This window comes from Lolium perenne, chromosome 1 (assembly GCF_019359855.2).
Source record: "Lolium perenne isolate Kyuss_39 chromosome 1, Kyuss_2.0, whole genome shotgun sequence".
Classification (NCBI taxonomy): Eukaryota; Viridiplantae; Streptophyta; class Magnoliopsida; order Poales; family Poaceae; genus Lolium; species Lolium perenne.
Window position 1 is genome coordinate 51,846,143 of NC_067244.2, and position 24,778 is coordinate 51,870,920.

The window sequence follows — 24,778 nt, forward strand, 5'->3', positions numbered from 1 at the left end:
ATGTATGTTAACCAATAATCTGTCCTCAATCAGTTAAATTAATTTGGCCGATCATAAGAACCAGCTAGCCAAATTACGCCATGAACACATGCCCCCCTGTTTTTGGTACAATTGAGTTGACCAAAAACACTTCTGCAATACCTTAGGACGATGCCAATAACTTCACTGGCCATAAATTTGCTTAGGGCGATATCCAAAGAACACATCGGCCAATTTTCATATGACGATACTCAAAATAATATATCGGCCACACTCTGTTAGAGTGATATTTCAAGTAACATAACGGCCATGATATCTTCAAGCCTCTTGCCACATGCTAGGATAATACTTTTTCAAGTATCTTCCATTGAGAGCTTTTGGCAATTTCTCCCCTGTAAAGATTGTACAAAATATGAATTTCCAGGAACAATCTCTACAATTCTATATGGACCTTCCCAACTCGGCGACCATTTGCCGAATTTTCTATCTTTAGTTCCAATTGGTAAAATCGTTTTCCATACTAAGTCTCCTATTTGAAACGATTTTTCTTTCACCTTTTTATTATAATCCTTAGCTACTCTTAATTTTTCTTTTTCAATCTCTCGTAAGGCTCGTAGTCTTTCTTCAGAAACATCATCTATTCTATCCATCATCAAATTATTATAGTCTACAGCCGACAAATCATTTTGTCTGGCTACTCTAAGAGCTTGTAAGTTAACCTCCACAGGCAAAACTGCCTCCTGGCCATATACTAGCTCATACGGTGTCACTTGAGTTGCTCCATGCTTAGATATCCGATGAGCCCATAAAGCTTCCGAAAGCACCTCATGCCATTTTTTCGGATGTTCCTCAATCTTTTTCTTTATAAGTTTGATCAAAGTTTTATTGCTAGATTCGGCCTGTCCATTAGTTTGGGCATAATAAGGCGACGAATTCAACATCTTAATTCCAAATGATTCGGCAAACTCACGGAATTGATGAGACATAAAAGAAGAACCTTGATCAGTAGTTAAAGTTTGGGGAATACCGAATCTATGAATAATATGCTCTAAGACAAAACTTAGAACCTCTCTATGAGTCATATTTCTTAAGGGAACCGCTTCTGTCCATTTAGTAAAATAGTTTGTAGCTACTAGGACGAAGCAATGCCTTTTAGAAGAAGCAGGATGTATTTTACCAATAAAATCTAAACCCCATCCTCTAAATGGCCATGGATTAATTATAGGATTCAGCATAGCCGCGGGCGCTAACTGTATGTTTCCAAATTTTTGCCATGCTTCGCACCCCTTATAATACCGGAAACAGTCTTCTAACAAAGTCGGCCAATAAAAACCCGCTCTTTTTAATAACCATCGCATCTTATAAGCCGCCTGATGTGTACCGCATATTCCTTCATGCACTTCACCCATAGCTATCTTAGACTCTTCAGAATTCAAACATTTTAAGAATAGCCCATCTATTGTTCGGCGATACAATTCATCATTTAATAGAGTATATTTCAAAGCTTGTCGCCGAATTTTCCTATCTCTTGTTTGACTTGGATTCTTTAAATAATTAACTAGCGGAACTCTCCAATCCCCAGGTTCTAAATTCTTTTCTAATTCGGTCATGTATAGCCCCTGCACCGAATTCTCATTGGTCTGCATTATTCCCTCCTGTACCGAACTAGAAGCACTTGCACCATCTACTGATTCAATAGCTAATAGATCGGTCTTATTTACAGCAGCATCTAACATTGGTGTCTCTAGTACGAGAAATTTCCCTCTGGTAATAAGATAACCAGATGCTTGCTGTGCTAAATAATTGGCTCTAGAATTTTCTCGTCTAGATATATAATTGATAGAGAACGTATCTAGAGTCTTTGACAACATCCAAACATCGGTCTAATTAGCTATTTAGTAATCCATTAAAGCACTAAAATTCACTTTTTTACTTCTTGCACTACCAGAAGCGAATTCCCAAAAGCATTTATATCGTTAAAACGATATCAATTAAATATTCCAAAGGCACCGATGTTTCATAAACTACATTGTTAGGTGAAATAAAAACATTACCGACGCCTTGTCCATCTCTACAAACCGATCCATTAAAACAAAGTTTTCTTCGGCAAACACTAACACAATTAATATGTGACTCATCCTTAATCCTATGATCTACAATAAAATCGGCGACACCTTGACTTAACAAAGAACGCAACGATTCATGTGTTAAATATTATTCTATTAGTGCATAAGCCCACTTTATAATCCTAACACTTGGAATCGGTTGTTGTAATATAAATAATTAAACACGTCGGCTAGTAAGTTTTCACTCATAAACTACTCATAAACTAGAAAGTAGATAATGCCGAAAATTGGTACATATATAATATAAAGACTCGTGTAACTTTTCAATAAATACATACCAGTTTTCGGCTTCGAGTCAGCGATGGCTTAGATTTGCAATGATGTACTCCTTCCAAACATCACCTTTGTAGGCATCACTGGTCTATCTTGATTGAACCACTCATCAGGCCACTTCTCACCTAACCATTCTCTCATCTCCAATACTCGCAATCGTTGTACCCGTCGTTTCTGAGTATGTGTGAGTCCCGTCGGGCACCACTGAAGACTTGGTTCAGCTCCTGGCGCAACTGACATTATTTTGTTGCCCCCCAAGTTTCTCGGCCTGTACTGACTTACTGATGCCTGCGAGGCAAACATTTTTTCCTTGGCCGAAAACAACCTGTGCATATCAAATAATGTCCTGTTAATGCCTCTATTGCTTGAGTCACCACGTTCAGTAAATGTGCTAGTACTACACATGAAACCCATTGGAAGCACGTTCTGTGATGTTCCTGTACTGCAGCTTTCCATGATTAAATCGGCATGTAAACTAGCCGATTCAAACTTCTGACTAGTACGTGAAGATACAACCAATGGCTTATCAGACCGTGTTTGCATGTTAGGTCCAGCATTAATCACTTTCTCAGATCGGTTAGATATTGTTTGCTGCAGCTGCACACCATTAGCATCCTCTTCTTTCTGTACCGATCCTATTCCACCATTGCTGCCTTTTTCTTTAGCATTCACAATACCTTCACCTGTCTGACCTTGCCCAGCTATTGAATTTTGTACTGGCTTAAGTTTAGCTCGCTTCACCCATGCACTCTCGCGGTCACTCGTATAATTCTTGCTATATGGTTTCCCGCGTCTCAGATGCTGATTGGACCGATCCCTTTTCTGGTCCGAGTATGGTCTGAATATAGGCCTCGATGAAACCCAATCCGGTTGAAAATAAACTGCTGACCCTGTAGGATATGTTGCCCATGGATAGAAGCCCCACGGAGGATATTGAGGATATATAGGAGGTGGGCAACCCCAAGATGTTGGCGTCACCGGAAAATAAAGTTGTTTGTTGTACGACTTTCCTGGCCACCGTTCATGCCCCCCGGGTCGAGTACGAGACCTAGGACGGTTATTACCTCTCAGCCGATTAAACACATTGTTGGAAAACACATTGTTGGCCTTGAGCAAAGTGTACTTATTCAACAAATTCTTAACCATTGGCTTTGGTCTTGGAGCTGATTGTACCTTTCTTTTATTATCTTTTTGCACCTCTACTTCTGACTTTTTCGGTTTGATCATCCTCGGTGCAGCATTATCGTCAATGACAACATTTATCCCTCTTGCGGACTCGGTCTGATCCGACCGAATAAGCATCTTCTTATTCTCAAAATCAATAACATTTATAGGAAACGGATCAGTATCGAGCTTCATCTTAGAACTTTCTGTAAATGTCAATCGTCCGTCATCAATGGCCGATTGCACCTGTCAACGAAACACATTACAATCATTAGTAGCATGTGAAAAAGAATTATGCCATTTACAATAAGCCTTTCTACCCAATTTTTCCGCAGATGGCATTACATGACCTTCTCTCGGTCTAATTAAACTTCCTTGCAGCAACATATCAAATATTTTATCACACTTGCTAACATCAAAAATATACTTAATTTCCTCTCTTCTAGCAGGTGTGGGTTTCAAAGCAGGACATGCAAAAGGTTTGGACTTAGATGATTGAACCCATTCGGCTACACAAATATCAACTTCATCTTCACTAGCCGAATCATCATCATAATCTAAAGTATTAATCATGTGATTTTGCTTCTCCTTATTTCTATTATCATCTTTAAATCGGCTAAATTGTTTAACTTCTTTAGCTCGATTCTCATGTGCCAAAGCCTTTTGCAAAACTTGATTAACATCTGAAAATTGTTGCCCTTCTAATGTTTCCTTAATATGAGCAAGAAGACCCGAAAAGGCAATATCAGCCAAATCCTTTTCGGCTATGTTTAAGCTGAAACAACGGTTTTTTACAACTTGAAACCTTCTAATATAATCATGAACGTGCTCATTATGCTTCTGCATAACCATGGTTAAATCTGAAAGTCGGAGTTCAGTTTCACCGCTATAAAAATAATCATGAAATTTTTTCTCCAATTGTGCCCATGTTAAAATAGAATTAGGAGCAAGCGATGTAAACCAAGTAAATGCAGCACCAGACAAAGACAAAGAGAATAGTTTTACTCTATAAACATCTGATGTGCATACCTCACCACATTGTGCTAGAAAACTTCCTACATGCTCAAAAGTGGATGTACCATTTTCCCCCGTAAACTTAACAAAATTAGGAATTCTAAAACCACGTGGATATGGTGTCAAGTCAAAATATTCAGGGTATGGTTTTTGATATGCACGTGCTCTACCCTCAAGTTGCAAACCATATTCTCTAAGTATACTAGCAATTTGATCCCTAAAATTATCAGTGGGTTGTGGAGAACTAATTTGTGTAACGGGTGGAACACAAGTGCGTTGTGGCATCTCCGACGAAGTAATTTGAACATGCATGGTTTGTTGCGGAGAAACATTAAAATAGGCATCTGGCACCGGCCCGTAAGGAACCCCGGTACCAATGGGTGGCAGCGGTGATGTATTATATGCCACCGTTTGACAACTAAGTTGCTGGAAATTGGGATTAAACCCGACACTTCGGTTATTTATGTAATTCTGTGTAACCAAAGTTGAAACAATAGGAGTAGCAACACTAGGTAGAAAATTATTGGCTGATTTGCTAGCATAATTTTGACCACCTTGATTATTATTTACGGCGATGTGAGGCTGCGTAACATTAGCCGATGTACCAGATGTATATGTATTATTTTGCAGATTAAGGAATCGGTTATTCTCTAGAGGCATCAGATTTTTCTGAGAACGTTCACCTTCTATTTGCAGCACTAAAGAGCGATCTTGATGAGGTAGGCTAGTTTCAGAATTTATATTATCTAATTTTGCAAGCATACTAGCCATTGATTGAGTAATTGTGTGCGCCGCATGTGCAATATCAGAACTGAACTTGCTAGCTACTGACATATTAGTTTGATGAGAAATTTCGGTCGAGTTACTTACCTTAGTGTCCAACGTAGGAGAAGGGATTGGCGCCATTACCTTCATGACGATGCCGTCTCTTGTCTTGAAGTATCGCTTCAACTTCTCAGCCTTCAATTCTTCAAGCTCCCGCTCAAGCTCAAGCCGGTCATCTTCACACAAATCGTCGAGGGTAAAGTCAATGATGTTGTCTAGGTCGATGCAGCTTGTGCCCATGGGATCAGAGTTCATCGTGTGCTTCTTCGTCCCCAGCGGAGTCGCCAATTGTGTTGCCACGCAAAACTGCAGTGCAACAACACGATAACCGTCGTACTTTCGTGACGACAAACGGATGATTTTCGGGCAAATCAACAAAGATTTCTCAATTTCGGAGAGGACGACGACCGCTTTTCAGCGCAAAGCGGCAAAGATTTTGCTAAACCCTAGATGAACTAGAGTCTAGCAGAGAAGAACAACAGAAAAACGTAAGTAAAAAGTAGATACGTATTTATTTGATAGATCGATTGGTTGTCCCTTTGCTCAATCGGCCTTGGACTATTTATAGGACGCAGGACTTCGCGTGCGGGTACAAAACTCAGAAACCGAATAGAATTTGTCCTTCCTAAAGTCGGTTACTACCTAGGAATCAATACCTGCCTATTTATCTGCTAGCCAATGTAACAACTCCCAACAAAGTCCCGTACAGATATTTCCTTGGGCCTTCAAACCGGAATGACCTTTGTTACCATTGTTGCAGCTCGATCGAAATATCCCTGGCTGCAGCTAGGACTTGTCCTGGGCACCTGCGTTTTAGCTTCGCCTATCTGTGAATCCATTCACGATTTGTTCATCCTGGGTAGCCACTAGTACTCCATATATATATTCTTCCTGTGTAATGGCCTTCTCCATCTGGTGCGCTGATGCGATATTTGTAATACTGTGATCAAGCCCGCATCTTAAACTAAACATCAAAATCCAAATATGTATGTTAACCAATAATCTGTCCTCAATCAGTTAAATTAATTTGGCCGATTGATGTCTACGTTCCCCCTCCTTTCCTGTAGACAGTGTTGGGCCTCCAAGAGCAGAGGTTTGTAGAACAGCAGCAAGTTTCCCTTAAGTGGATACCCAAGGTTTATCGAACTCAGGGAGGAAGAGGTCAAAGATATCCCTCTCATGCAACCCTGCAACCACAAAGCAAGAAGTCTCTTGTGTCCCCAACACACCTAATAGGTGCACTAGTTCGGCGAAGAGATAGTGAAATACAGGTGGTATGAATATATATGAGCAGTAGCAACGGTGCCAGAAAAGTGCTTGGCGCGTAGTTGATGGTGGTGGTATTGCAGCAGTAGTAACACAGTAAAACAGTAAACAAGCAGTAGTAACTCAGCAGTATTTAGGAACAAGGCCTAGGGATTACACTTTCACTAGTGGACACTCTCAACATTGATCACATAACAGAATAGATAAATGCATACTCTACACTTTTGTTGGATGATGAACACATTGCGTAGGATTACACGAACCCTCAATGCCGGAGTTAACAAGCTCCACAATAATGCTCATGTTTAAGTAACCTTAAGTGTAAGATAGATCAACAGACTAAACCGAGTACTAGCATAGCATGCACACTGTCACCTTCATGCATATGTAGGAGGAATAGATCACATCAATAATATCATAGCAATAGTTAACTCCATAATCTACAAGAGATCATGATCATAGCACAAACCAAGTACTAACACGGTGCACACACTGTCACCATTACACACGTGCAGGAGGAATAGAACTACTTTAATAACACATCACTAGAGTAGCACATAGATAGTAGTGATACAAAACTCAGATGAATCTCAATCATGTAAAGCAGCTCATGAGATCATTGTATTGAAGTACATAGAGAGAGATTAACCACATAGCTACCGGTACAGCCCCGAGCCTCGATGGAGAACTACTCCCTCCTCATGGGAGCAGCAGCGGTGATGAAGATGGCGGTGGAGATGGCAGCGGTGTCGATGGAGAAGCCTTCCGGGGGCACTTCCCCGCTCCGGCAGCGTGCCGGAACAGAGATCCTGTCCCCCAGATCTTGGCTTCGCGATGGCGGCGGCTCTGGAAGGTTTTCGTGGGTTTCGTCAATCGTTGTAGGGTTTTCTGATCCAGGGGCTTTTTATAGGCGGAGAGGCGGCGCAGGAAGGTCGAAGGGGGGCCCACACCCTAGGGGGGCGCGCCCCCCCCCCTAGGCCGCGCCGGGGTGTGGTGTGGTGGCCCTGCCACCCTTCTCTGGCGGTTCTCGTGTGTTCTGGATGCTTCCGGGTAAAATAGGAACCTGGGCGTTGATTTCGTCCGATTCCGAGAATATTTCGTTACTAGGATTTCTGAAACCAAAAACAGCAGAAAACGAGGCGGCACTTCGGCATCTTGTTAATAGGTTAGTTCCAGAAAATGCACGAATATGACATAAAGTGTGCATAAAACATGTAGATAACATCAATAATGTGGCATGGAACATAAGAAATTATCGATACGTCGGAGACGTATCAGCATCCCCAAGCTTAGTTCTGCTCGTCCCGAGCAGGTAAAACGATAACACAGATAATTTCTGGAGTGACATGCCATCATAATCTTGATCATGCTATTTGTAAAGCATATGTAGTGAATGCAGCGATCAAAACAATGTGTATGACATGAGTAAACAAGTGAATCATATAGCAAAGACTTTTCATGAATAGCACTTCAAGACAAGCATCAATAAGTCTTGCATAAGAGTTAACTCATAAAGCAATAATTCAAAGTAAAGGCATTGAAGCAACACAAAAGAAGATTAAGTTTCAGCGGTTGCTTTCAACTTGTAACATGTATATCTCATGGATATTGTCAACATAGAGTAATATAATAAGTGCAATAAGCAAGTATGTAGGAATCAATGCACAATTCACACAAGTGTTTGCTTCTTGAGGTGGAGAGAAATAGGTGAACTGACTCAACATTGAAAGTAAAAGAATGGTCCTCATAGAGGAAAAGCATCGATTGCTATATTTGTGCTAGAGCTTTGATTTTGAAAACATGAAACAATTTTGTCAACGGTAGTAATAAAGCATATGCATCATGTAAATTATATCTTATAAGTTGCAAGCATCATGCATAGTGTACCAATAGTGCCCGCACCTTGTCCTAATTAGCTTGGACTACCTGGATTATCACCGCAATACATATGCTTTAACCAAGTATCACAAAGGGGTACCTCTATGCCACTTTGTACAAAGGTCTAAGGAGAAAGCTCGCATTTGGATTTCTCGCTTTTGATTATTCTCAACTTAGACATCCATACCGGGACAACATAGACAACAGATAATGGACTCCTCTTTTAATGCTTTAAGCATTCAACAACAATTAATTCTTTTCTCATTAGAGATTTGAGGATGTTTGTCCAAAACTGAAACTTCCACCATGGAACATGGCTTTAGTTAGCGGCCCAATGTTCTTCTCTCACAATATGCATGCTCAAACCATTCAACTCAGTGTAGATCGCCCTTACTTTAGACAAGACGAACATGCATAGCAACTCACATGAAATTCAACAATGAGTTGATGGCGTTCCCCAGTAAACATGGTTATCGCACAACAAGCAACTTAATAAGAGATAAAGTGCATAATTACATATTCAATACCACAATAGTTTTTAAGCTATTTGTCCCATGAGCTATATATTGCAAAGGTGAATGATGGAATTTTAAAGGTAGCACTCAAGCAATTTACTTTGGAATGGCTGGAAAATACCATGTAGTAGGTAGGTATGGTGGACACAAATGGCATAGTGGTTGGCTCAAGTATTTTGGATGCATGAGAAGTATTCCCTCTCGATACAATGGTTTAGGCTAGCAAGGCTTATTTGAAACAAACACAAGGATGAACCGGTGCAGCAAAACTCACATAAAAGACATATTGAAAACATTATAAGACTCTACACCGTCTTCCTTGTTGTTCAAACTCAATACTAGAAATTATCTAGACCTTAGAGAAACCAAATATGCAAACCAAATTTTAGCATGCTCTATGTATTTCTTCATTAATGGGTGCAAAGCATATGATGCAAGAGCTTAAACATGAGCACAACAATTGCCAAGTATCACATTACCCAAGACATTATAGCAATTACTACATGTATCATTTTCCAATTCCAACCATATAACAATTTAACGAAGAGGAAACTTCGCCATGAATATTATGAGCTAAGAACACATGTGTTCATACGAACCAGCGGAGCGTGTCTCTCTCCCACACAATCATGATGTAATCCAATTTATTCAAACACAAACAAAAACAAAAACAAACAGACGCTCCAAGCAAAGCACATAAGATGTGATGGAATAAAAATATAGTTTCAGGGGAGGAACCTGATAATTTGTCGATGAAGAAGGGGATGCCTTGGGCATCCCCAAGCTTAGACGCTTGAGTCTTCTTGATATATGCAGGGGTGAACCACCGGGTGCATCCCCAAGCTTAGAGCTTTCACTCTCCTTGATCATGTTATATCATCCTCCTCTCTTGACCCTTGAAAACTTCCTCCACACCAAACTCGAAACAACTCATTAGAGGGTTAGTGCATAATATAAATTGACATATTCAGAGGTGACACAATCATTCTTAACACTTCTGGACATTGCATAATGCTACTGGACATTAATGGATCAAAGAAATTCATCCAACATAGCGAAAGAGGCAATGCGAAATAAAAGGCAGAATCTGTCAAAACAGAACAGTTCGTATTGACGAATTTTAAAATGGCACCAGACTTGCTCAAATGAAAATGCTCAAATTGAATGAAAGTTGCGTACATATCGGAGGATCATGCACGTAAATTGGCTTAATTTTCTGAGCTACCTACAGGGAGGTGGACCCAGATTCGTGACAGCAAAGAAATCTGGAACTGTGCAGTAATCCAAATCTAGTACTTACTTTTCTATCAACGGCTTAACTTGGCACAACAAAACACAAAACTAAGATAAGGAGAGGTTGCTACAGTAGTAAACAACTTCCAAGACACAAAATAAAAACAAAGTACTGTAGCAAAATAACACATGGGTTATCTCCCAAGAAGTTCTTTTCTTTATAGCCATTAAGATGGGCTCTGCAGTTTTAATGATGCACTCGCAAGAAATAGTATTTGAAGCAAAAGAGAGCATCAAGAGGCAAATACAAAACACATTTAAGTCTAACATGCTTCCTATGCATAGGAATCTTGTAAATAAACAAGTTCATGAAGAGCAAAGTAGCAATCATAGGAAGATAAAACAAGTGTAGCTTCAAAAATTTCAGCACATAGAGAGGCATTTTAGTAACATGAAAATTTCTACAACCATATTTTCCTCTCTCATAATAACTTTCAGTAGCATCATGAGCAAACTCAACAATATAACTATCACATAAAGCATTCTTATCATGAGTCTCATGCATAAAATTATTACTCTCCACATAAGCATAATCAATTTTATTAGTTGTAGTGGGAGCAAATTCAACAAAGTAGCTATCATCATTATTCTCATCAAGTGTAGGAGGCATAGTATAATCACAACAAAATTTACTCTCCATAGTAGGTGGCATCAAAAGACCACTATCATTATCATCATAAATAGGAGGCAAAGTATCATCAAAGAAAATTTTCTCCTCAATGCTTGGGGGACTAAAAATATCATGAAAACCAGCTTCCCCAAGCTTAGAACTTTCTATATCATTATCAACAATGGTGTTCAAAGCGTTCATACTAATATTACTACCAGCATGCAAATAAGATTCCATAGGTTTTTTAATTTTCGCATCAAACAATCCATGTTTTAAATCAGGAAATAGAACAAGAAGCTCATTGTTGTCCATTATGCCAAACTAGTGTAAACAAGAAACAAAAAGATGCAATTGCAGGATCTAAAGGAAATAGCTTCGAGCACAAACACAATGGCGCCAGAAAAGTACTTTACCTGGAACCGGAGTATGAGTGCCTTTTACCTTTCCTCCCCGGCAACGGCGCCAGAAAAGTGCTTGATGTCTACGTTCCCCCTCCTTTCCTGTAGACAGTGTTGGGCCTCCAAGAGCAGAGGTTTGTAGAACAGCAGCAAGTTTCCCTTAAGTGGATACCCAAGGTTTATCGAACTCAGGGAGGAAGAGGTCAAAGATATCCCTCTCATGCAACCCTGCAACCACAAAGCAAGAAGTCTCTTGTGTCCCCAACACACCTAATAGGTGCACTAGTTCGGCGAAGAGATAGTGAAATACAGGTGGTATGAATATATATGAGCAGTAGCAACGGTGCCAGAAAAGTGCTTGGCGTGTAGTTGATGGTGGTGGTATTGCAGCGATAGTAACACGGTAAAACAAGAAACAAGTAGTAGTAACTCAGCAGTATTTAGGAACAAGGCCTAGGGATTACACTTTCACTAGTGGACACTCTCAACATTGATCACATAACAGAATAGATAAATGCATACTCTACACTTTTGTTGGATGATGAACACATTGCGTAGGATTACACGAACCCTCAATGCCGGAGTTAACAAGCTCCACAATAATGCTCATGTTTAAGTAACCTTAAGTGTAAGATAGATCAACAGACTAAACCGAGTACTAGCATAGCATGCACACTGTCACCTTCATGCATATGTAGGAGGAATAGATCACATCAATAATATCATAGCAATAGTTAACTCCATAATCTACAAGAGATCATGATCATAGCACAAACCAAGTACTAACACGGTGCACACACTGTCACCATTACACACGTGCAGGAGGAATAGAACTACTTTAATAACACATCACTAGAGTAGCACATAGATAGTAGTGATACAAAACTCATATGAATCTCAATCATGTAAAGCAGCTCATGAGATCATTGTATTGAAGTACATAGAGAGAGATTAACCACATAGCTACCGGTACAGCCCCGAGCCTCGATGGAGAACTACTCCCTCCTCATGGGAGCAGCAGCGGTGATGAAGATGGCGGTGGAGATGGCAGCGGTGTCGATGGAGAAGCCTTCCGGGGGCACTTCCCCGCTCCGGCAGCGTGCCGGAACAGAGATCTGTCCCCGGATCTTGGCTTCGCGATGGCGGCGGCTCCGGAAGGTTTTCGTGGGTTTCGTCAATCGTTGTAGGGTTTTACGATCCGGGGGCTTTTTATAGGCGGAGAGGCGGCGCAGAAGGTCGAAGGGGGCCCACACCCTAGGGCGCGCCCCCTAGGCCGCGCCGGGGTGTGGTGTGGTGGCCCTGCCACCCTTCTCTGGCGGTTCTCGTGTGTTCTGGATGCTTCCGGGTAAAATAGGAACCTGGGCGTTGATTTCGTCCGATTCCGAGAATATTTCGTTACTAGGATTTCTGAAACCAAAAACAGCAGAAAACAGGAACTGGCACTTCGGCATCTTGTTAATAGGTTAGTTCCAGAAAATGCACGAATATGACATAAAGTGTGCATAAAACATGTAGATAACATCAATAATGTGGCATGGAACATAAGAAATTATCGATACGTCGGAGACGTATCACCGATCATAAGAACCAGCTAGCCAAATTACGCCATGAACACAATCTAAATGTGACGACGTCCTAACAGAGATCCATAACATAAACCCGTCGGTCCTCCTGCTACAAGAAACAAAAATATCTGAAATCTCAAACCTAAAAGAAAAATCCTTTCTCCCTAGTCACCTAAACAGTTTTGCCTACAAACCGTCCATAGGATCCGCCGGGGGAATTCTTAATGCAGTATCACGACACCACTTCACAATCAAATCATCCTTCGAACATAACTTCACGCTTCTACCCTAATCACATGCACGTCAAACAATCAAGATCTTTTAATCACTAACCTTTATGCAACTACAGAACACTCGCTTAAAAACAATTTTGTCCAAGAACTTCAAACAATTCAGCCACCCCCTCATACCCCATGGATCATCCTCGGAGACTTTAATCTAATGCGCTCCGCAACTGATAAAAACAACGACGCTTTCAGATAAGAAGAGGCAGACTCTTTCAACGACGCCATCGATAACCTAGCTCTAGTCGAACTCCCTTGCACCGACCGTCTTTACACCTGGTCTAGCAATCGAACAGAACCAACGCTTCAACGCATTGACAGAGTGTTCATCAACATCACATGGAATCAAACTTTCCCAAATTCAGCCATTTCCTCGCTCACATGTTTTATCTCCGATCATGTGCCACTGCTCATCACTGTATCCACTCACATCCCGTGTCCCGCCTTCTTTCGTTTTGAATCCTCTTGGGCCCAAAGCCCAGATTGTAGCCCAATAATCACCAATGCCTGGAAGGCTGGAACTCGGCCCGCCAAAATTCAAACGTCGCCTCAACCTTAGTTTGCGTGCTAAAATGAACCAGACAATCAATCAAACGCTGGCGGCGATCTCTTCCAACACAAAAATTCAGAGAGACAAACACCAAGTGCGGAATCTCTTTTCTGGATCTCCTTGAGGAATCTAGGAATTTATCCAACCTTGAACTCAATCTGCGATGATTGTTGATCAAAATTCTCCAATGGCTAATCCGAGAAAGGGTTGCCTTTTGGCGCCAGCGATGCAAATTAAAATATACCATAGAGGGGGATGAAAACACTAAATTCATCCATGCCCTGGCCTCAAACAGATACAGAAAAAATAAGATACACACCCTACACTTAAATGGCACATACTTCAACTCACATGATCACAAAATGGATATCCTTACCTTCTAGGACAAACATTTCTACCGACCTGGAACTTCAGTCTGGCCAATCTTTACCCTCATCCGGTTCTAGGCCTGACATCCTTAATCCAACTGTTTACTGAGAATGAATTTACTGACGCCTTCTTTCAGATGAACACTTATGCCAGTCATGGGCCAGACGGCTTCGGCCCAGGCTTCTACAAAAAATATTGGCAAACTATCAAACACAAAATTTGCAAACTCTTCAACCAATTCTATAGCCAAACAGCTGATGTCTCACCTGTCAACAGAGCCTACCTGGTGCTTCAAGTTGCCACAGCTCCAGAGGCATTCAGGCCAATATATCTCTCTACAAAACTGCCTAATCAAAGCAATAGCCAAAGTACTTACTAATAGACTACAACCACATATTCCTTCCCTCATCCACCCTGACCAAACTGGCTTTGTCAAGGGAAGATCAATCGCAAAAAACTTCAACTATGTCGCTGAACTTTTGAACTACTTCCATAAAAGGAAATTACCAACAATGCTCATCAAACTTGATTTAAGAAAGGCTTTTGATTTAGTTTCATGGGTTGCACTCAACCAACTGCTAATAACTAGGGGTTTCCCTCCTATTTTCTGCAACTGGATACAAAACATTCTGCTCACTGGACCGAACAACAATCCTACCCAATGGGGTACCTGCCCTTGGATACAATGCAAAAACGGCTCGAGACAAGGTGACCCAATTTCCCCCTACATGTTCATCATTTTCTCAGACATCCTCCAATAGCTCATATCACATGCTTTCTTAGAGAAAAAAATCCTACACCCAATCAGAGATGACATCCCACCTGCAACTATACAATATGCAGATGATACCCTAATCTTAGCCAGAGCCTCTCCACAAGCAGGGACGGAGCCAAGAATAAAATATAAGGGGGCAATGTTAGTATGAGGGGGACAAAACTAGCTAAAATAACACAAATAACGAGTTGCCATGGCTTGTGTTCAAAGGAAAATCATGAGCATTGGGGGTGGCACAGCCCCCCCCCCCCCCCCCCTTGTCTCCGTCCCTGTCCACAAGCTGCACAAAAACTTAAAGCAATCCTTCAGCAATTTGCAGATGCTACTGGGTTGCAAATCAATTGCTCCAAAACAACACTCATTACCATGAATGTCACCTCACCCCAGGCACAACTTATTGCCTCTGCACTAGGCACTGACATCTGCTCTTTTCCTCAAACCTATCTGGGATTACCTCTCTCCCCAACAAAATTAGCCCCATCAGCATTCCAACCACTCATTGATCGGATAGACAAATACCTAGCTGGTTGGTGTGCATCTCTGTTGTCAAAAGGTGGCAGGTTAACACTCCTATCTGCAGTTCTTGATAGCTTACCAACTCACTTCATGGCCTCTCTATTTATCTCACTACTCCTAATAGAAAAAATAGACAAGAAAAGAAGGGCTTTCTTCTGGGCCGGGGAAGATTCATGCTTAGATGCTCAATGCCTAGTTGCTTGGTCCAGGGCTTGCATGCCTAAGAAGAGTGCTGGTCTAGGCATTAAAAACTTGCATGTGCAAAACATTTGGCTGTTACTGAAATTTAGTTTCAAAACTCTGCAACAAGAAAACACACCATGGAGGAGATGGATACCTGACTTATCACCCTACCCCTTTTCCCAAGGACCTCAAAGCTCATCCCTAGGTAAAACAATTTCCAAAAGTTTCGAAACCCTAACAGCCATTACACAGTACTCTGTAATTAATGGAAAAATACTTTCTTCTGGCTTGATAGATGGATTTTGCATGAGCCTTTAGCCAAAACCCACCCAGCCATTTTTTCACACCACCACCCAATGCTTTAGTCTGTGAAATCTTGGAAGTAGGACTAAAACATGGCCTAAGGAAAAGACTAACTAATGTAGCAGCTGCAGTGTTGGTCTCCCTGATGTCTTCGTTGCAGGATGTACGTGCACTTATCTAACGGCAAGGATCGACGAACCATGCTCAATGGAGCCAAGTTCTCCACAAAAGCAGCCTATGACACTCTTCAAGACAAGTAACAAGATGCTATAACCACACACATCTGAGGCTCCTGGCAAGATCAAGATTTTTGGCTTTTTCACCTAAACCGCCTTAACACAAGATCCAACCTCCACCGTAAGACGGTCATCCAGTCCCCTTCATGCCCAAGGTGTCCAAACACGCCCGAAGATCATCACCATCTCTTCTTTGCTTGCCCAACGGTACGCAGGATCTGGAAAAGAGCTCGCCTCGACCACCTACTCATCCAGTACCCCAACACCTGGAGCCTGCCGGCAGCAGCAACGACGCCTAACTCAGTCTGGCCATCAAATTTCCTCACCATGCTTTGGGCCATTTGGGACACCAGGAATGCACTAATCTTCAGAGATGTTATCGTTACTTCATCATCCTCTATTTCTCATGTAATTGCAGACCTCTCTCTCTGGTTGCATAGGTTAAAAAACCCTATGCACAAAGAGCATGCCATGGTTTGGCAAGATCAGTTCTCAGCTTGTAATTCTGAACCCTAATCAGGGCTTTTCATAAATGAAATTCAGGTGGGGACCCTCTCCCCCCGGTGAAAATTTCAAAAAAAAAAGATAATGCCGAATAATTTGTTGAATCAAATTCTATAAGATACGACAAGCCAATGAAATAAATTTATAATTAATATGTCTCGTCATCAACCAAAACGACGTGCCATCCACATGACATGGGAGGAGATGCTGTAGTTGGGTGCTGCTAGAGGAGATGTATACGGCATCACCCTCTTCCTCGGATAGATTGCTACAAAGGAAACTTCAGCCAATTCCTCCGTCCTCACCACTGTGAGTTCGCCATTATTGGCATCACGATGTTGCCCTCGGTCTGCTTGTGGGACCCTGAGCAGAATTGAGGAAGAAGGTGGCGGCTGTGAGGTGCCCGAGGTGTGGAAATGGATGTTAGGAACATGGTGGCGGCATTGGTGTTGGGTGTACTAGAAGTCATATCACGGAAACGGTTGTCCTTGGCACATCGGTGAGCTCCTTCACGTGCTGGCAGTTGGTCCGTAAAACCAAATAGAAGAGATCAGCCACGATGGTCGGATATGTCATGTCAAAGTCTTAATCAGCATTTACTTGACTCAAAATCACATCAAATATACCACATCAATTCGAAATCGCCCGAAGGGGTGAATTATCAAGTAGTATATATCTAAGCATGTAAATTATAGCAGAATTGCTTAAGGGATTTGATACATTGGGATGACAAGTATGTTACGAAAAGAGAGGAGGGAAAAAACAAATAAAAGCATGTTTTATGGTTTCCATTTTCGCTTGTCTCCCCGGAATGGGAGATGAAACCATAAACCCCAAAAATGAATACGGAAGCGGGAATAGCCAAAGATGGATACAAAACAAATACAACACGCATACCATAGAAATCAAACATTCATGATGGTAGCGCCAGCTAATGGAGTAGGGAAGCACCGTATAATCCACAAGAGTAGGTTCATGTGCTCGATGATCGGCCCCTTGGGATGAATGCCACTACCAAATTAAAAGCATATAAAGTCAGGATCTGCGGGGCTCTCGGGTAACCGATTTAGTCTACCGCTTGGTTGACGTCGCTCATGTGGCCTACCCCTTCTTCCGTGTGGCTCTGTTATTCTTCTTCGGCAAGCTCCCCCCCCCCCTCCCCCCAACCCCCACCCCAACCACCGCTGGCCTTGCTTCGTCGTGCCAACATTTCTTATTCATGGGAAATCCAACTGCAAGATTCAATTCACCTCCATCTCCCCACTCGTGGCCAACGCTCTGCTGCAACACCTCGACCTCCTCCTCCGCCGGTCCACTGGCAGCCCGGCCATCCCTCTTAGTTCGGTGAGAGGCCGCATCGTCTCTAGCACCGGTACACCCCACCCACAATGAAAATCTCTTGCCCGCCTCCACCGCTGCAGCTAGCGGCAACTCCAACACCCCCCCCCCCCCCCATCTCTCAATTTGGTCTTGCTGAGGAGTAAGAATAAGGTGGGCCACACACGAATCTTGATTTTGATTAAACGGCTCACACGGTTCACCGAACACTATTTAATTCTCGGTTAGCTAGGAACTAGCAAAAGCAATGGTTGTGCAGACGGCTGATTTCCCGTTTGCAAGCCGGTTGACGCCGAGTTATGAACGACAAAATATTTCGATGAAACCAAAACTATGTGAGGACCACGCGTAAAAGTTAAACAAAAATCAAAATCTCTTGAAGTACAGGTGCAATAATACACTCTCGTCAAATTGCCATCAAAATTACCCATCACCAAACTGGCGTATGCGGTGGCAGCAGCCGTAAACCGTAATTACAGGTGAGGTGCCGTAAAATACTTCCCGCAGTGCTCTCTCTTTCACACACAGTCTGTAGAGTCTGGACTCTCTGGACACAGCGGCGGCCAGCAGCAGCGCGCGGCCATCTGCGGCGCAAACTTCCCGGCGAGCGGCGGCGGTGAGGTATCCCCCTCCTCCCCATGCCTAAACTTTTCTACTTTTCCCTTTGCCTACTGTTCTTCAACCTGAATTCTGAGATCGTAGGGATTTACTCTCTTTATTATTCCCTAAACATCGATCGCTTTCGTTTGTTGCTGAATCCGAGCAACCAATCCCGAATCTCTCGTCGGAGCAATCCATCTAGTCTCGTTTCAGTTTCATTTGTCCTGAAAAAAATCTCATTTCCCCCCAATTTTTGGGGGTTTACCTAAACCCCACCCGATCTCTCAATTCCGCCCATAGATACTATAGACGGCATTCACGCATTTTCTGGTAATGAGGTTAAAGATGTTCTACATCTAAGGGAGGGGGGCCAGCCGATCTCTCAAGTCTGCCCGCCTCCTGTTCGTTTCGTCAAGGCCTCCCCTTCTCCGGTGGCCGGCGGCTAGCGCCAAGGAGCACGGCCGGGAGGGCAGGTAAAACCCCTCTCCTCCTCGCCTTCTCCATTTCTCTTATTCTATACCCCAGACCAGTAAGCAGTAATACATGTCTTGGAAACCCTAGGTCTGTGAGATGAAACTTATATGCAGTTGAGAGGTTTGATTAGTAGGAGAGTGAAGATGGAGCAATCTGTAAATCTATAATAGTAAACCATTCTTGTGAAATAATTAATACTGGGAATGGTACCTTGAATAGATGAACCAAATAAGCTGGCTGGAGGGGCAGGTGGGTGCTCCAGTAAGCTGCTGGTGAGGCGCCGACAAGAATTTTGTCCTGTATAATATGGCGCGAACAGCGTCTTGCCCCCCTCGGCACAGCCCAATTGTAGCAGGTCGCACATCTATCGCGCGCTAAGTGTGATTTGTTGTAATACTCTCCTTTTTTAAAAAGTTTTTTGCTCTATATTTGTAAAACGTCCTTCAAGATATATCACCAGACCAACATTGGAAATATTTTCTGGAAGGATGACCAATTTTGGATATATGACCAAAGATCCACCTACTAGTGTTCCTCCTATATAACGGCCAATTGGTTATTTTAGAAGTGCTGTCATGCTATCCTAACAAAATCTTGCACAAGAGGAGCCATGAAGCTGAGATATTAATTAGCTCATGTTCAGTAAGTTAATTGAAATTGTGAACCCATTCTACCTTGGTGCAGTTATATAGTCTATATCCACTGTTTAAATTAGCATTGACGATGGCAGAAATCTAGCAGTGTTAATGGTTGTAGCATTCAGATGCTGATAGAATTCTGACAGCTTTCCACGTCTAATTGGACCCTACCAGAGAGGTCCTCTCTGGTGTTGAGCTGCGGGGGCGAATGAAACAGCAGCAAAACACTTCTGTACACACAGGGCGAGCCACACGGGGTCTAAAACCCGTGCACGGTATCTGTGTGTCTTAAATGGTGTACTAGTGAGCTGCTGGTGAGGCGCCGACAAAAATTTAGTCCTCTATTAACCAGTATTATATGGCACAAATGGTTGGAGTACCGTCTTGCCCCTCTCTGTACCGTCCGAATGGAGCAGGTCATGCATCCATCCGCGCTAAGTGTGCCATGTTGTAATACTCTCCTTTTTATAAGTTATTTGTTCTGTATTTATAAAACGTCCTTCAACATATATCACCAAGCTAGCATTGGAAATATTTTATGGAAGGATGACCAATTTTGGATATATGACTAAAATTCCACCAACTCCGTTACAAAATCGTTGCATTCCTCCTACTGGTGTTTCTCCTATATCACGGCCAATTGGTTATTTTAGAAGTGCTGTCATGCTATCCTAACAAAATCTTGCACAAAAGAGTAAAATGTAGAAGTTTTAAAACCATAAATTCAAGCTTTTAGTGTAGCATGCCTAGTCTGTCGTTATACAATAGTTTCTACACAATGGTGTTAATACAAGATACAAAGGTGCAATACCATGGTCCTAGGCATTTGTAGGAAGTAGAAACACTATGGACCATTTCTTCTAATTTAATTTTGAATTTGTTGAGGGACCGTAAAAATGCAATTGTATGAGCTCTATAACAGAAGAAATGCATTTACAGTTTTCTACCCTGTATTCGGCGAAGGAATGATACTCCACTAAAAGGCTGATACAGTGATACCTTGTATGAATTTGCCTTTTGGCAGGTAATCAACCATGGTTTTTCATGAGGCGGAGATGTCATGGAATGTACTGATCTCTCCTGACCAGATGAGCCCCAAGGGCCTGTTGCTCCGCAAGTCCATCATTGAGCGTCTCCTGGAGGACATAAAATGCAGGAAAGCCTCCAAGGAGCATGGCTACTACATTGCTGTCAATGAGCTGAACGCAATAGCTGAAGGGGAAGTTTGTGAGCTGACTGGGGATGTTTCTTTCCCGGTCACGTTCACCTGCCTCACTCAAAAGCCCAGGAAGGGTGAAACCTTGGTCGGCTCTGTGGAGAAGATCCTCGAGCTTGGCGTGTTCCTGAAATCTGGACTGATAGAGAACATCTTTCTGTCGTACAAGGTGATGGGCGCCTACACGTACATTGGTGGCGACAACCCGATGTTCATGAAAGACCACTCGAAGCTGGAGAAGGGCACAATCGTGCGCTTCAAGGTCCTGGATTTTCTCTGGGTGAAAGCAGATCGCCAGTTCCAGCTCCTTGCAACGATGGTTGGCGATTTCCAGCTCCTTGCGACGATGGTTGGCGATTTCCTCGGACCTCTGTAAGCTGCTTCGACAGGTTAAACATGGTCCCTGCTGTACATTCTGTTATCCAGGGTGGATGGATGAGTCTTAGGTGAGCATCTGTCGCGGCGGCTGATAGGACATGGTTGCTGTAACTTCCGGTAGCTGATGCAAGCTCTAGCTGTGAACTATGGCAAGGCTTCTTGCGACATTCTGCATATTGGAATTGCTGAACATGCCCTTGACTGAAGCAGTAAGATGCTGAACCAAACTTATAGTTATAATATACCGTCAAAAGAAATATTTAGGCTTCAGCAAACTAATCCTTGATGTGATTCATTTCCCAATGTTGAAGCTACTAGCATCTGCAATGGACATCTAGGTAAAAGGGTCTGTCCAGAAAACTACCAGAATCCATTTATTCAGACTCTAGAAACTGTATATTAACATCACTGATGCAACGAACAGCAGCGCCAATACTGAAGATAGGCACACAATTGTACACAACACATGCGCAAAATATACATCAGAGTATCTTCAGCAATCAGCAGCTGGTTGTCTATTATTACAAACAAATAATACTGCATGGTCCAATAAGTTGCCTCAGCTAACGGGATATATAGCACTCAGCAAACTAAAGCACATGTGGATATTTTCGACAACACGATCAGGTGTGGGTGGTCGGTGGCTTGACAACTGTGACAGGGCAGGCAGCGTTGTTCACGACATAATCGCTGACGCTGCCTAAGAGCACCCTGCAATTCAAAGATGCTAAGGATTAGCACCGTATTATGATCAAACAAACAATATACTTGAAGAATAGTTTGGAATTCACTTGGTAATACCTTTTGAGCTTTCCAAGGCCCCTGCTCCCGATAACCAGGCAGCTCATGGGGATGTCATGGATAGCTTGGCACAGCTTCTCGCGGGGATCTCCAAACAAGACTTTCGAAACCACCGTAACCTGCCAACAAAAGAAAAGCAGAACCGTATTACAGCAAATGTGGCAAGGAGGTACAAGAGGATAATACTTGATGGTATTGTGGGATCACCTCCTTCTGCTTGGCTATAGTGTTGAGCATGTCCAATGTTTCAGCATCAGGCTTCACACCATATTTCTTTGGAATCGAAGGCTCGGAGAATTCAGAGAGGGGGATCAAAGCTGTGAGATTAAACCAAGCAAGCGATGAGGACAGTAAGCAGTAGGCTGGTTTTAACTATAAACCAACCTTTGATAAATAAGGAAGTGGCGTGCTAGAATATTTCACACAAAAATTGCATGAACTAGAAATGTTAGACGTGCAATTCAATGGTCAATAATAAACTTTATAAAAAGGAAAAGGAAATAACTTCAACCATCGATGTTTTCAGTTAACAAGAAATTTTACGAGCACTGCTTAGAGCTTGCAATGATTGAGAGTTTTCAAGTTCTGTAATCTTTATGCAGACTCATTGCTGCGAAATATAATTGCTCAAGAGTAGCAAGTAGAATAGGCCACTTCTCTACAGCAAAAAAAAAAAAGGGGGAATATGCCACTTCTCTACCTCAAACTTGTTATTGTATTGGTTGGAGAGAATGATACTTTTTGGAGTAAATTTAACATGCAAGTTGTAAGAAATGGTTAGAAATCATTCAACAATCTATTTTTTTTTTTTCAAAATGGAGACTAAGCCCCTGCCTCTGCATCGATCGATGCATACAGCTTTCTTTATTATTTTATTCAACAAAGGTCTGACAAGGATCATGCATCAAAAAACCCGAATGCAATCTATTTTGCTTCAGCAATCTATTTGGCTGCACAATTGGCATCTGACGAACACAATTGCGTGATCTGGTAGTAGACCAGTAACAAGCAAGTTAAAGTGTCAAGCTAACTAGAGGTGGGTTATTGGTGGGATTCCGCTTGCATCCCTAAAGCAAATAAACTCATGAAGAAACTAAAACAACTTGTAAGAGACGACCATCCTTTCGATGACACCTCTAATATGCAACCTTTTCTCGGCCATTTTAGCAGTTCACCTCGACTGAAGAAACGTGGGGTATCATCTCATCATGGTGATGGATCGAAGCGTTCTGCTCCTCAAACCAAACAATCAGGTTAGATCTGGAGGCTTTTTCCAGAAAAGGTTATTTTGGATCAGATGGTCAATTTGCTGTTCTTTCCCCAAACCAAACACCCCATAAACTGATCTCCCGGCTCTACTCTCTCCAAGAAACGCACAACACGAAAGCACAGCAGTTGTACTCCGTGGTCAAAGCACGCTCATGTTTTCTCAGTTGGTTCCTCGCCTCGCCTACTTTTTATTCCGCTTTTTTATAATTTGCATACCACCAGAGCAGAGCAGAGCACAGCAGGATGTGCTGCTCTGCTACAGCAAAGAGCAACGTAGTCAGTTTCAAGAAGCAAGGTACTGAGCAGAGTAATCAGCAAGAACACACGCGCGCAGATCATCGCGACGGTTATCCTTGTGCCGACGCAGACCCGAATCTTGCACGGATCGAGGTGTTTTCTGGGCGCAACGAGCAATTAAGATGCAGATCAGGAGGAGGATGGGGTTAATTAGCAGAGCACGTACGCGAGCCAGTGGCCTCCCAGAGGATGGTCTCCCTCTGCTCGTAGTCGGGGTCCTTGACGACGTGCAGGAGGAGCAGGCTGTCGCCGGTGCGGAGCAGGTTGTCCGCCGCCCACTTGAGCGCCGCGCGGCTCCCCTCCGAGAAGTCCACCGCCAGGCCCACCCACCTCTCGCCCTCCGTCGCCATCTCCCTTTGCTCGGTTCTTGGGTGGAAGAACACAGGTGATGGTGGTGGTGCTGGTGGTGGAAGGAAGGGCAGAGAGTCTCTGGAACAATCGAGGACGACGGTGTGGTGGTGGTATTTAGGGCATCTCCAACGCGGAGACCCAAACCCAAAAACGGATACCACTTTCGTCCGTTTAGGTAAAAATGCGTCCCAACGCGCGGACGCAAATGCAAAACGGACGGCAATAATAGTCCGGGGCGACCTAAATCTCACGCAAATCTGGGCGGACTTTGCGTCTGTCCGGCTCGCTCGGGACAGCTCCGGACGTCCGTTTTTATCCGCCTGACCCCACATCTTCTCTCTCCCATGTCTTCTTTTTCCCATGGATATGGTTTAATAGTCGCCGGAGTTTGGTCGGCCAATCGCCGCCGCCGCCCACACATGGAGCACCCCGGCGCCGAGTCCTCCTTTTTTTTCATCCCTACCGGAAGTTGCCGCTGCCAAAATGAGCTCGGCGACAAAGCTCGTCGACGGCGACGCGGCAGAGCGATGGCCAAGGGTGCGTGAACGGCGGCGCCTTGCGGCCGAGCCACGAGCGGCCGCGCGCTCGCCACGGCCGAGCCCAAGACGGCGGCGCGCCGCTCCGCCTGGACGCTCGAACACGAGCGCCGCGGCGGCGAACGAGGCCGTGCTCGCGGGAGACGGGCGCGGCGGCGACGGGTCGCGCTCGCGGAGACGGGACGGGCCGCGGCGGCGAACGGCCGCGCTCGCGGCGGTGAACGGCGAGGGCGCTCGGCACGACGCCGGCGCCG

General features: G+C 43.3%; 2 protein-coding genes across 3 annotated transcripts in view; one reads left to right on the forward strand and one right to left on the reverse strand.

Annotated features, from left to right (window-relative positions):
- The window catches only part of LOC127292145 (DNA-directed RNA polymerase V subunit 7-like), a 116,454-nt gene extending 94,909 nt beyond the window's left edge, over positions 1-21,545 (forward strand). Inside the window, exons 1-2 of one of the 2 annotated variants that reach the window (XM_051321499.2) lie at positions 18,501-18,585; positions 20,701-21,545. In XM_051321499.2, the coding sequence (XP_051177459.1) occupies positions 20,711-21,268 (558 nt within the window). In that variant the 5' untranslated portion in view covers positions 18,501-18,585; positions 20,701-20,710 and the 3' untranslated portion in view covers positions 21,269-21,545. Of the gene's footprint in view, positions 1-18,500; positions 18,586-20,700 lie in introns of those variants that run through there. The other variant, XM_071827049.1, reaches the window with a different exon arrangement.
- Positions 21,546-21,619: 74 nt separating this feature from the next.
- Positions 21,620-24,094, reverse strand: LOC127292135 (universal stress protein PHOS34). Its single transcript, XM_051321487.1, has 4 exons — positions 23,804-24,094; positions 22,279-22,388; positions 22,072-22,190; positions 21,620-21,981 (listed from the first exon to the last, which is right to left on the reverse strand). The coding sequence occupies exons 1-4, from the start codon at positions 23,985-23,987 to the stop codon at positions 21,894-21,896; spliced, it is 501 nt and encodes a 166-aa protein (XP_051177447.1). The 5' UTR covers positions 23,988-24,094; the 3' UTR covers positions 21,620-21,893.
- Between the last annotated feature and the right edge of the window lie 684 nt (positions 24,095-24,778).